The sequence below is a fragment of the Dermacentor albipictus genome, chromosome 3, assembly GCF_038994185.2.
Source record: "Dermacentor albipictus isolate Rhodes 1998 colony chromosome 3, USDA_Dalb.pri_finalv2, whole genome shotgun sequence".
Taxonomy (NCBI): Eukaryota; Metazoa; Arthropoda; class Arachnida; order Ixodida; family Ixodidae; genus Dermacentor; species Dermacentor albipictus.
In genome coordinates, this window is record NC_091823.1 from 140,353,973 (window position 1) to 140,367,835 (window position 13,863).

Consider the following 13,863-nt stretch of genomic DNA (forward strand, 5'->3'; position numbering starts at 1 on the left):
ACAAGTAGGCGGTAACTCCGTTAGACAGGATGCCAGTAAACTATCAGAGGAGACTAATGATCTGATCAAGAAGCGCCAATGTATGAAAGCCTCTAACCCTACAGCTAGAATAGAAGTGGCAGAACTTTCCAAGTTAATCAACAAACGTAAGACAGATGACGTAAAGAAGTATAATGTGGATAGAATTGAACATGCTCTCAGGAACGGAGAAAGCCTAAAAACAGTGAAGAATGAACTAGGAATGGGCAAGAATGAGATGTATGCGTTAAGAGACAAAGCCGGCATTATCATTACTAATATGGACGAGATAGTTCAAGTGGCTGAGGAGTTCTATAGAGATTTATACAGTACCTGTGGCACCCACGACGATAATGGAAGAGAGAATAGTCTAGAGGAATTTGAAATCCCTCAAGTAACGCCGGAAGAAGTAAAGAAAGCCTTGGGAGCTATGCAAAGGGGGAAGGCAGCTGGGAAGGATGAGGTAACAGCAGATTTCTTGAAGGATAGTGGGCAGATTGTTCTAGAAGAAATGGCCACCCTGTATACGCAATGCCTCATTACTTCGACCGTACCGGAATCTCGTTTACCAGGTAGGTAAACGTTAAACAATTTGTATGGGCACCTTGCAAACGTTCACGCGAAAGTATTGAACTAATTCACGCTTTGAAGACAGAGAAAATAGGGAATCCGGCAGTGAGTTAAAAATCTTTGGTATACGGTAAGTCCTTGTAAAATGGCCATATCTGGTATAACATCTCGGAACAGAAAGCGAGGATTCGACCGAAACAGCCTACCAGGCGCATGCTGAAATAAAAACACACTATCCCAGTAATGATAAGGTACAACAGTCTGCAAAAACAGCGTCAAGTGACGGCAGGTGTTTAATAGAAAACAGGTTCGAACTCTGGGAAAAGTGAATATTGTACACAGCACTTCTAAATATGGCCTTCCAGAGAGAGGTAATTGTTTGTGCCATGATAGAGAACAATTATAAAAGATTGCGATGCCATAGCTAAGCGTGCTTTAACCCAGCGCATGCGCTATAAGTTTACGGACAGGGTAAGAACGTAAGACAGGGAAATAAAGAACGCAAGTTGTTCAAAACCCATTAGGTACCACGGAGATTTGGCAATAAGGGAAATATGCCTATTTCAGGTCATATTTTGATCGAAAGTAAGAGTGAAATACTTAATAGTTCTTGAATAACGTATTTTGGGGCAACAACAATTACTGCATTGCGCATTGTGCTCAATACAAAAGTGTGGTCACGTCAACACTTTTCTGCGGGTTACGAAAACAACGAAGTTTTTGGGTGCTAAAACGTAAAGATATTCCAAACTTTTCTAATCCAATCCTGCAATCAGACCTCCGCGATTTTTTTGAACACCCCCACTTCGCCTGTCTATCCCGCGACGTCACGAAAACCGCGACAGCTCTCCATTTGATGTGACGCGTACACACTGATTATGCATCATTGCACCGAACGAAAAAAAAAAGACTGCTATTTCTGATTAGTCGCCTTTTAGCCATTAACCCTCGGCTATTAGTCAAATGTCTTCGGGCTGCACCTACTTCACCTGCCTGTCACGCGACGTCACAAGACCGTGAAAACTCACCGCGTCAAAATGACGTGTACGCAATAAAGATGCAATAATATGCCGAATGAAACTTAATTTTTTTCTGAATAACCGCAGGCTGCCCCGTTCCGAAAGGAATAAAAGATGGATGCCGCCGATCGCTTACACCCCAAGATCTTCGAAGCCGTTGCTAAGCTTTCAATCGAAGCATTCCAAAGCATTAAATAACGGAACTGCCATGTCGTGCCTTAAGTCTTCTCTCACCAGATCCTGCATGCACAAAATAAGCGCCAGTTTTAATGCGCAGGTCCGGCGCCTATTAGAAGCAGGTTTTCCCAGTGTAGCAGTGGCCACTGTGGCTGAGCGCCTAAAGAAGTCGGTTTCGAGGGGGACGGACGTGATTACAGAAACCAGTAATAGCAAAAAAAGAGTAGTGGCTATTCCGTACATTCATTCACTGTCGCACAGGTTCAAAAAAGTTGCAGGTAGATATGATGTTAATGTTGCTTTCACTGCTCCCAATAAGCTAGGTAAGATATGCGCTGCCGTACAGATAAAAAAGGAGCAGGTAAAAGGCAAAAAAAAAAGAACAGATATTTGTCCAGTGAAGTACCATAAGAACAACAGTTTTACTGGCTGTCGTATGGGTGTGGTTTATAAAATTCCTTTTAGCTGTGCCCAGTTCTACGTTGGGCAAACGGGACGGTATATCAATCAGAGGGTAATGGAAAATAAAAGGTCGTTAACAGGTGGATCGCCTTGTAATTTTTCCCTACATTGTCAAGATTGTAACTGCACGCCAGAGTTAGATGAATGCGCGATATTGTACAGACATAAGAATGAAGATACGCGTCTTATGGTAAAGGCATGGCATATCTTTAATGGTGGAAGCACGTGCGTGAGTGAGCCTTCGATTACTTTACACAAGGAAGAAATAAGTGCCTTAACAGTTATCTCATGTAGACCGGCACATGTACCCGACTGACAGGTGGTGATACCATTCCTGAGCTTGCGCAGATGAGTTTTGTGTCTACTTTCTTTTTTCGCCTCAGTGCTCCCTTCAGTTGATAGTCAGCGTTCCTGTTGTCCACTTCTCTACTCTTGTGTCCTGCCTGCATGCCTCGCCTCTTTTGCATCATGAATCCTTACCAACTAGCACAGATTGCCGGTGTTCTGTTTAGACAACCCCGCGGGTGAACGCCCAATGCTTGCGTCGGCGGTTACTCAAATTTAACGTCAGGAGATTTGAAGAAAACGTATTGGAATAGCTTTACGCTATAGGGCCCTTGTTCTTTATTTATTAATCGGTATCAGGTTGTCACGAAACCAATACATAACTGATATGGAATCAACTTGAAGCGTTTTGATTCCATTCTGATGTGCAGCGTCAGTAGCAAGAATAACAGTGTCATCCGCGGATCGAAATGTATAGCACCTATTTATAACAGAGCTCAAATCATTAACGTATAGACTAAACAAAAGAGGGGAGAGTACCGAACCCTGCGGAACTCCGGGCATCAAGGTTACGCTAATGCTGGAGTAACTGTTAACAGATACAATATGAGTATGACTAGAAAGAAAGGAAGTAGTTTCAAAAAGGGACCACGAAGTCCTAAAAGTTCGAATTTTTTTTAACAGTAACTGGTGAGTCCAAAGCCATGATTACGTCCAGGAAAAGAGAACATGCTACCTCATTAAAATCTAAGGCTGTGTTACTAATATCACAATAGTCTTCCAATATAGTTATAGCTCTTTCCAGAGCTATAACTATATTGCGCTTTACACAGCGTATTGTTCATGTCAAGGACACTTGTCATAACCAAAAGTAGGTGTTTTTCTAAGGTAAAGGTGACTGTCGGCCAAATGGAAATAGGTCTTAAATTTCTGATATTTTCGAAACAGTCACCTTTATGCAGTGGTTTAACTATGGCTATATTAAGGTTATCAGGCATGATTTCGTTGTGAATAGAACCATTAAGCATGTACAGAGGAACCTCTTTCAGCACCAGAAAATTGCATTGGAGCTATTGCATGTGTATGGTATCTATACCGGCGGTCTTTTTGTGCTTAAAACTGAATAAAATAGTATAAAACTCTCAAGCAGGGGGGGTGGCGCTAGGCTAGAATGCTGATTGGAGGTTACTTTTGACGTATTTAAGAGCACCTGGTTTAAAGGGCTGAATGAGTAGCGATGTTTTTGAAAAGTACCATTGAATTTGTACACCGTAGTTTTTAAATCTACAAAATTTTAATATAATGTTTCGCTTAGTGCCAATTTAGAATTTCACCCCAACAAAACAACAATTGGAGACCCAGTTTTATGGGGACATTGCCCTGTTCTCATAGAAAACATTTGTTGTAATAACGACACTTCCCCGACTAACCATTGCCGTTGCCTTGTTCCGCATAGCTCCGTAAGCGTCTATGATGCTTGTGTTTTTGGGAGATCGTTTACAACGTGACCAAAGGGCATCCTTTAATGGACTGAAGAAATTCACTCAATAACCACCTATTTTCTGGCCTGCGTAGTTATGCAATTATTGTTTATTTAGCGGTTGTTTTCAGCATCCTAAATACTTCAATAAATTTATCGTAAACGTCAGTTGTCCTGACATCCACAAGAAAACTCTTCCAGTGAGATGTGCCCACAAGACCAGTGAATTTAGGGCTATCTAGAACAACTAACTTTTGGTATGCTGACGGAAACATGCGATTCCCATCATAACCGCGCACCGGAAATTTGTTCTGACGAATGTATATTCTGTAATAAGGCGGCGGACCTAAGCCACATACATGCTCTGGGCTTGCTCGGATGCCCCCATGAGGGTCGCATTCTCAGACGGGTGGTGTTGGGGATGGGGGGGGGGGGCGCTCCTCAGCTTCGGCCCACAAAAACAAGCACGCTCAATCGAGTAGGCCGAAGACGCCACCAGGGCCCGCGGGATTAGGGCCGACACCTAGTGTTGGTCGCCCCCCCTCTTATATACAAGGGGCAGGGGGGACCTTTCTGCGAATTCAATTGAATTTCTGCGAAGTTTGTTCCTCCTTCTGTTAGATGGTTTTCGTTCTTCTAGCCCATCTTATGAACAGCCGAACAGCAACCGTACTTTTGGCGCTCGGCCATCAGCAGACACGCTCCGCTCCTGGGCAAGTTTCGACGTTTACGTTCTGTGTGCTGGGTACTGAACAGTAACAATGGACGCTGTGCCTTCTATGAGCGAAAACTAATGCTAACGCATTACTGTCGCATGAATCCCATTGGTCAACCCCATTTTCGAACTGTCGTAGAGGAAGTAAATTGATTAGAAGAGAGCGTTGCATAATGGTATTGAAGCAGAGTAACAAAAAATTGGAGAAATAATATCATGGGAACTACATCCTTGCCATGAACGCGGTGGTCAAAAGACTACGTTGCCCCTGAGCTCACGGAGAGCCTACAGTGTAGAGAAGACGGCGAAGGTTAATCGAAGACAACCGATATTCTAGTTGACATTGGGCAACTAGAATACCTACAACTAGACCTACAGCATAGTTGACATTAGGAGAAAAAGAAACAGAGCTGGCCTAGCCATGTAATGCGCAGGGCAGACAACCAGGGTACCATTATAGAGTCAGAACTGGTACCAAGATGCAAAGGAAGCGCAGACGGGGATGCTCGAAAATTAGGTGAGGTGGTGAAATTAGAAAGTTTTAAGGTTCATGCTGGAATCAGCTAGCGCAAGACCGGGATAATGGAGGTCGCTTCATCCAGCATCGGACATAAACATACGCTGATGATGGTATTGGTAACAGTTATAGGACAGTGATGTCTATAGTGTTTGGTGACTGTCTCAAAATAACCCGAGGAATTTCCGGAATAAATTGAAGCATTCCGTAGAAAGACATAGATAAATAAAGGCAAAGAAGGAAGAAGGGGGAGGAAGGCTTGCGGCCCACTTGAAAAATAGTTCACACGCCTCTGACCAGGCGTGAAGTAGAGTGAGTGTACCGCTTCCACCCTCCCACGGCCTCACACCGACATCAAATACAGACAAGCAGCATCGAATAGCGTTGGTGACAGTACCTATAGCACTACCTTAATCGTACATCCTCGGCGCTGCTCCTAGCTGGCATCTCTCTCCATCCTTGCCATCGAGTCTTGTTGGGGAAGGTATCGTTCGCGAAACATTGAACTCACGGAGCACCACTGCCCATTTTTTCAAAATATTTCAGCGTTACGGGAGTCGATTTTATTGCAAAGCAAGGGAGAGGGTGTCTTTATTAACTGCCTTGGGCGTTTTTCGTGGCGTTTGCTTGGGCGCCTTGCCATTTGCAGCCATCTTTATACACGATTTGAAGTGCATGTTCGTCACCGCAAAATCGTTTATAGGCTGTCTTACACACAGGACCCAGACTCTTGCCGACAGTCGAATTGCTGAGAAGAACCAGGCAGCCGGTTCCTGGGAAAATAAATATAGACAACTTACGGAGAGAACAAAAAAGTGAAAATACAGTTTTCAAATACAGCAGACTTGCAACCTTAAAGAATCCCATCCGAATTTCCAGAAAATCTGCTTTTTTTCTGGCCGTTACAAGATAGGTAATTGCCATTACAAAACTTCACGCCATTAAAACGTAGCCCATACATGACTCGTCCGTTTTACACCGTTTTGGCATACAATATTTCGAGCAATTATTGAAGAAATGTCTTGTTAAAGAGAGCTTTCGATGCACAAACACATAGCTTCACGCAGACAGTGACCATAAAGGCCCCCAAGTTTTCACTTAATTCGCTTTTGTGGCATTGAATAGGTCCCGAAGGGCAAAGTACTCACACCTGCACCGTACGTAAAACACACTTATAACACTCCGAAGAGCTTGAGTATGCAATTTCTTGAAAGTGTCGTAATAAGTTCCAATACCTTTGTTGCACATCCCGCATGACGTTCCCCTTCAATTCGCCAAATATAGGCGAGGTATTCATGGGTGTTACCGAGGATGCTCCGGAAAGCTACTGCCAATCTTGTATAGCGAATAGGAATACGGAAGAAACGTGCGCTTAATGCTTACGTGAAAAGCTCACATATAATCCAGAGATGTTAAAGCTTTGCCACACATTGTGCCTAATATGGTCACAATTTCTCCCAAAAGTGAACTTGGTGTTATTACGATTCTATTGGGTGATTGTGAGAGACATTATAATGGCCATGTAATGCCTTCCAATACTCCTTGATTAAGCGTTGTTTTGCTTGCGAGGGTTATTATTAACAGACGCTCTTTAATGCTTGGACACACATCAATTATAAAACCCGCCTTATATCCTCAGCACGTGAACGTTTACCCTTGCAAATCTATTTAAGAACGGTTGTTAAACACTGTCGAACCTGGTTTCTAAGTTATTTTTGAAATGTATCCATCGCCTATATATGTAATGTTGAACAAAGAGTCTGATTGTCCTCCACCGTTTAAATAATCATCGTATATGTATCTTCCTATTTCAAGTAAACAATAGCAGCTTGAATCGTTCGTTTCAGCAAGTAGGTCAACAAAACCTAACGTACGCCTCCTCTAACACAATTAGTTTTTACTGAGTGCTTCTTTTTAAAAGCAGATGATTAATGCATGCGTTTGTAACTTTCCGTTCACAAAATCGATGTAATGATACCCATGTGCCAGGAACAGATGAATATGGGGACGACAAGTGCGTACAAAGCCGTGAGCAGGCAAGGACGTGAAGTGAAGTGAGGGGCATGACGGAGCCGGAGCATTAAGGACAGCAAAGACATTGCCAGAGGCCTAGTTGGCGCTGCTTAAAATGTTCACAGTTACAGAAATGACATGTGATGTGTATGTAGCTATTTCTGCATCATCATTCACGTTCCCTGAAAATCACCTGCCGTGGTTGCTTAGTGGCTATGATGTTGGGCTGCTAAGCACGAGGTCGCAGGATCGAATCCCGGCCAGGGCGGCTGCATTTCAATGGAAGCTAAAACACCCATGTACTTAGGTTTAGGTGCACGTTAACGAACCCCAGGTGGTCGAAATTTTCGGAGTCCCCCACTACGGTGTGCTTCAGAAAGTGGTTTTGGCGCGCAAAACCCTACAATTGGTTGAATTCCCCTGAAAATCCCGAAGCGCTCCCCCCATCTTTTTCCCTCTCACGATAATCGTGGAGTTTTGGTACTAAGGAATTGAAGAGCTCTGTTGCATTACTTTGGTTTTAACAAAAGCAGTCTAGATTTCTTCGCACCCGCCGTGGATGCTCTGTGGCTATGGTGTTGGGCTGCTGAGCACGAGGTCGCGGTTTCGAATCCCGGCTACGGCAGCTGGATTTTGGTGGGGGCGAAAACACCCGCGTACTTAGATGTAGGTGCACGTTAAGGAACCCCATGTAGCCGAAATTTCCGGAGTGCTCCGCTATGGCGTGCCTCATAATCAGATCGTGGTTTTGGCACGTAAAACTCCATAATCTATTTTTTTACATTTCTTCCTGATATATTTTTTTATGAAAAACAGTACTATACTTAGCACACGTATTATCCCAAACTATTCATCTGTTTTTTCTGTTAAATCGAAAAGTTGACAAGATTTAGATGGAAGCCGATGTATCAATGAAAAATTGTGTTTTGAGAGGCGTGTAATGTTCAACCTAATGAAAAGATATTTCACGTCTACAAGCAAGCCCTCATTTAGTGTTTCTTTGACGCCATGAAATACGTTTAGCTTGCCTTTAATAGATACAAGATTATTCCGCCATTTCTGAAACAAACTTACGTGATCCCTGTCATCTTGCTTAAGAGGGTAACTTTGATGTTTGAGTCCTTAACGCCTTTTCCATGACGAGCGGTCTGAGCATCCACATGGTGGTAGTTCTCGGGCATGAGCAAGACAGCTTGCTCAGTGTTTTCAATGGTGAACTTAAAGATTAACATATGTCAACCTTGAATTGCATGTGTAGTAATGCTTGAACAATATCTTTCTTTTTTAGGGAAACCTGTTCAACTGATCTAACCACAGTGTCCCGTAGACACAGAGCGTCGTGTATTTCGGCTTGATGCTTAGACCAGTACGCGTTCTTGCCGTACGAAAGGCTTGACCCTTCTACAATTTTCTATCGCTTTCGATAAAAGAGCTAAAGGGCTCTTCGGTAACAAGAGATAATTTCTGAATGTGATCTAAGTAATATGACTTCATGCACATGAGATACGGTGAGCTCTGTTGCACATGTTTTTCACTTCGCATGAACAGATCCCAGCCGTTTTATCATGTGGTGTACACGTTACGCAAGTATTCATTGGCACCAGGTGGTACACAAATAGAAACAACGCAACCTTATAATGCAGAGAGAATAACCAACCTACAAAAACTCTGACGTACACCATCTACGATGATTGTCTGAATTAAGCCAGAACATTCGCACAAAATACATATGTCACTCAAATTCAATGAGACGCATCTGAGACGAGCATGGTGGTTGCGTCGTGTTTCCGTCGTGTTTGCAGTCATACGCGATGTGCTTCGCCCGAAACCCCCTGAACCTCCTTGTACGAGCAGCGCGTCCCATTACAAACAAAATATGCGTGAGTAGAACTGTTTTGTGTAGAGCGTGGTGATACCGCGTCCTTTGGGCTTCTTTGCTTTTACAGCCAAACGCACTTCAACATTCTGGGGAACTAGCCGTCAAAGTAACAACCGTTCATGCGAGTCGATATCGTGACAGCATGACGGTAGATCTTCCGGTCAAGTGTCGCGCTTATTCTGAGCCCCTTCACAGCCCTTAGCCTGGTAGAGGTTAGGTAGTCAATTGCCACGCTACAAGTGCAGTCAATTTCTCCAGGGGGCTAGATGTCTGCAAAATTATTTGTATTACGTTTTCGGGTGGAGCTCAGCTTGACTAATTAAATTAGGGTAGTGTAGCGAAAGACATGGTGGCATACTTAAAATTAGGCGCGTAGGTAAGCCTGCACGTGCAAGAAGTGCTGGCAGCCACGTCGACCGTCAAACCAATCCAACTAATCCGCTAAACCTTGCTCTCATTACTGGCGCTAAAAAAAAAGGCCAGAGCAAGTTGCGCGCAAAAAAAAAGAAACGCTGACAGAACTGCAAAATAAAGCCCTCCTAAAGCATGGTAACCGTGTGAAGCACGCAAAAGCGCAAATGAGGTGAAAGAATGATGAAGCAAAAGATTTACAATATAGTCTGGTTGCGAAGTTTGACTTGCATGCTGTAACACTCGGTGTAACTAACACAGCTTCGCTGTTGGACCATCTTCACGGACTGGAACGGGTGGTGTTTCTTTTATAAATAAATATCAGATTTTTCTCATGAATATATGGCGTGAACACTACACATTATCAATACGTATGTTTTACGCGTAGATGCTTGTTTTTGCGTCAGCCTGACAGGTCGGAAGGTCAGGGATAATCATTTTGGTAATTTCGTCGGGGACCGGACTCGCGGGCTGGTTGCGAGAAAGGACGATCAAGTTGCAGAATCTAATGCCGCGGGGTCGCATGAATCTTGCGCTGACGCATTTGCCGCTGAGGTGCCTTGCGAGAGAGCTTGAGTCGAGTTGCTGGTATTGAGGAGCGGGAGCTGGACGTGGTTGTCGACAACAGTCACGAGGGTGTGCGGCACAGCAATATTTCGGATAAGCAGCACGTCACCTATTGGAGATACTACGTAGTCGCCGTCGGGGACTGGTGATGCCGTCATCATTGCAACACACGTGGTGACTTGCGGTGACAACCGAACGTAATCGACAGAGCAGAAGCGGTGTGTCGGGGAAGGTGGAACATCAGCAAGTTGAGGAAGCTCAACTTGAAGGACGCCGGTTGCACAATCAAGGAGAGCGGCATGCGCCGACAAGAAATCTAGTGCCAGAATGACGTCGTTGGGACATTGCTCGATGACAGTAAATAAAAAAATATATGGTGACCGCCAATGGCATACGAGCTGCGCACATAATACCAGTAGCGACGGGGGTAAGCACTTTCTTAGGGCGGCAACGAAGTCGATTATTCATCGCGGTAATTTGTACCCCAGTACCGACCAGGGCACGGACACTACAGCCATCAACGTCAACGTCGAAGAAGTTTCGTCCTGTCGGCAATACGAGGAGAGAATTCGAGGTACAAGTCGAAGATGCAGCGTCAGCTCTAAGAGCTGCCCGCCATAGTTTTCCTTCCCCTAGGTTCCCCGTACCGGCCGGCACAGGCATGGACGTGGTCGTCTGTCATCATGATGACCCTGGCATGACGACTACTATGGAGCTCCGACGTACACCGCTTCTGGTAACCCGAACCTCCACCAAATTGTAATGGGGATTAACGTGTATACGGGGAAGAGACGAAACCGTATGTTACAATATTTACAGGCAGCTGCTACCGCAGAATCGCTGAGAGCATCACATGCGGCATGGCTTCGCCGAGTGAAGTGATCCATCAACGGCATGCTCATACACAATTCTTCGCAGTAATATTTTGAATATTTTTATTGTTACCTAGATGATAGGTAGCCACATGACCATGACAGTATTCTCTCCCCTTTTTTTCGTTCCCCTTTTTCTCTAGAGTCCGTATAGGCATCGGCAACTGAATGAATTTGGACCGGTGGTGCCAAGACGCGGCGGCGCCACGAATGTAATGGCATGTGACGGCCGGACCGGGCGCAGCCGGGCCAGCCGCCATCTACGCGGGCTGATTGGGTTCCAAGAATGAGGATGTATGCTGCACTTTCACACACATGCGTGCGCAAGTGACGAACGCGTGCACACCATGTGTTTGACCTTGATGCGTGGGCGCACTGCTCGTTGCATCCGTCACACAGCGTGTGCTCTTACCATGATTGTCGTTGTGGCAAGCGCTGTCCAACAACAGTGTCACTACGGCAGCTTGAAAAGGGGATTGTCTCTCAGTTCCCACGTAACAGAAATATGATTTGTGATGTTGATGAATATGATATGATGTCTATCGGTTGTCTGTGCCTCACACTTTACGAATTTTCTGACACATTTTACTTTGATAATTCAACTAGTTTAATACCGCAGTTGAGCATGCCGAAAGGCCCACAAGAATGATAATGAATGAGGATGGACCTCAAGCTGCAGCTGGAAAAAGAGTTTGTCTCTCTGTTTCCGGGTAAGAGAATTATGTTTTCTCTTATATTCGTAGTAAAATGGGAACCTATCACGTCCGCGGCTTGTGTGTAAGTCGTACTTTACGCATTTGCTGACGCAATGCTTGTAAACGTTAATTTAGTTGAATAAGGCACTTGCGCTCGGGCGAGGACCTAGAAGAACCAGGATGTATGCTGTATTTGCGGACACGTGCGTGAGCGCGTTGCGTACGTCACTTGTGCTGGTGGTGCTTGTGTAGCGTCGTCGAGCGTCAATTGCATTGGTTGTACTTGTCGAACGTCCGCCGTAGCTGGTTGTACATGCACTTTCACATGGTGGTTTAGAGGTGGATTTTGTGTGTGTGCACGACTGACGATAATAGAAGGAAACATAGCTTATGTAACTTAATTCACATTAGATTATGTCTTCAATATGATGTCATCTCATATCTATTAATGACTTAAGTTCTCAAAACAATGAAGTAGTTAGCGGTGTGTTATAAGAAAGCAGCCTGGAATCGTTAGCTTTTAATTTTTAATATAATTACTTAAAATATATCCGCCACTACCTTGGCGGCGGATGTGGAATATCCCTTTTGTGGCAGGCATCATGGCTACGCGATCTTTTTGGGTGAAGGCTACTGGTCAGCAAACCCACACATGCAACTTGCATGGAACTGTGGGTTTATGGACCAGTTTCTTTCTGAGTGCTGGCGCTGGCTAACAGTCCCAGGGTAAATTCTAGTAATTAACCCCAAATACCCCAGCTAGTGAGCGGATTGACGGCGCCGCGGTAGCTCATTTGGGAAGCGCGTCGGACTCGTAATTGAAAACACATGGGATCGTTTCTGACCGGCACCCAGTTGTTTCTTCATCCATTTTCATTCCGATTAATCTATTATTGCTTTAATTCAATTCTGAATTACAAGTAGTTGCGCCATGCGGTCGCTGGCGTCTTCCTTTGTTGGCTTCTTATATCACTAATCAAAATCGAACCCCTCAGTTTACTTTCTTCACTCTAATGGGTATGTATATACACACACATACTTGTGTATATATATATATATATATATAGTCATATAATCAGAAGCCAACAAACACTGACACCAAGTACAACATAGGGGAAATTGCATGTGCTTAATAAATGAAATAAAGTAATGATAAATTAATGGAAATTAAAGTGGTTGAAAAAACAACTTGCCGCAGGTGGGAACTGCGGCAAGTTGTTTTTTCATCCACTTTAATTTCCATTAATTTATCATTACTTTATTTCATTTATTAAGCACATGCCATTTCCCCTATGTTGTACTTGGTGTCAGTGTTTGTTGGCTTCTGATTATATGACTAATAAATATCGGGTCCCTCGGTTAACCCCCATTCTTCTCGTTTATATATATATATATATATATATATATATATATATATATATATATATATATATATATATATATATATATATATATACGTATATCTATATATACATATACACACGCCGCTTGCGGCCTCTCATGGTGAAACCACACGGGGTAGTTTCCCATTGGTCGGGTAGCACCTCGGTGGGAGCACGTGCGCACGCACGCTGGCAGGCTGGCGCACTCCACGTGTTTTGATGGACGCTAGTGGTGTTTCGGTTTGTGGCAATGCTTGTGGTGTCCAAAGCGTTCTATGTCGTACTTGAATGCAGGCTATGTGGCAACACACGTATATCTGTCTGGGGACCTCTACAATCATAATCTGTCTACAGAAATCGTTATGTATATATGAAAACGTTTATTTAAAGAAAAAGTGCAGAAAGCGAGTTCCTGGAGCCCCTAGTCCAGGGCCGCACTGGCTTGAGCTGTCCGCCGTGCCTGGTGGAGGAGCGCTAGCTGCATGTCCCGATCCTCGCTGACGAGCCAAGTCTCCCACTGCGCCCTTCCGGAAAGTTTGCAGGCTGTTTTTGGTGTAAGAATTTCGGGAGGCCTGTTTTGGCAATCCCATGTATGTGGGCGAGAGTTGGCCGCCCTCCACACCATAGACAGCGAATGCTGTACATCGTTGGGTGAATGAAAAGTTTCAAATAATGGTTTGGAAATGTGTGCGTCTGTATTAGGCGCCATTCGTACGAGTCCCGCCTGGATAGGTCAGGGTGTGGTGGACTGTACTTTCTTCGCTCACGCCGTTGGTGCTCAAGGGTGTCTCGTGGTAAGAA

At 44.3% G+C, this 13,863-nt stretch overlaps 1 protein-coding gene and 1 long non-coding RNA gene across 2 annotated transcripts in view; one reads left to right on the plus strand and one right to left on the minus strand.

Annotated features, from left to right (window-relative positions):
* The window catches only part of LOC139056961 (uncharacterized), a 161,427-nt gene that overhangs the window by 128,993 nt on the left and 18,571 nt on the right, over positions 1–13,863 (plus strand). The window lies entirely within an intron of this gene.
* Positions 5,808–13,863, minus strand: part of LOC135917734 (uncharacterized) — a 74,736-nt gene continuing 66,680 nt past the window's right edge. Inside the window, exon 5 of the mRNA XM_065451304.1 lies at positions 5,808–6,016. Coding sequence (XP_065307376.1) covers positions 5,838–6,016 — 179 coding nt within the window. The 3' untranslated portion in view covers positions 5,808–5,837. The remainder of the gene's footprint in view (positions 6,017–13,863) is intronic.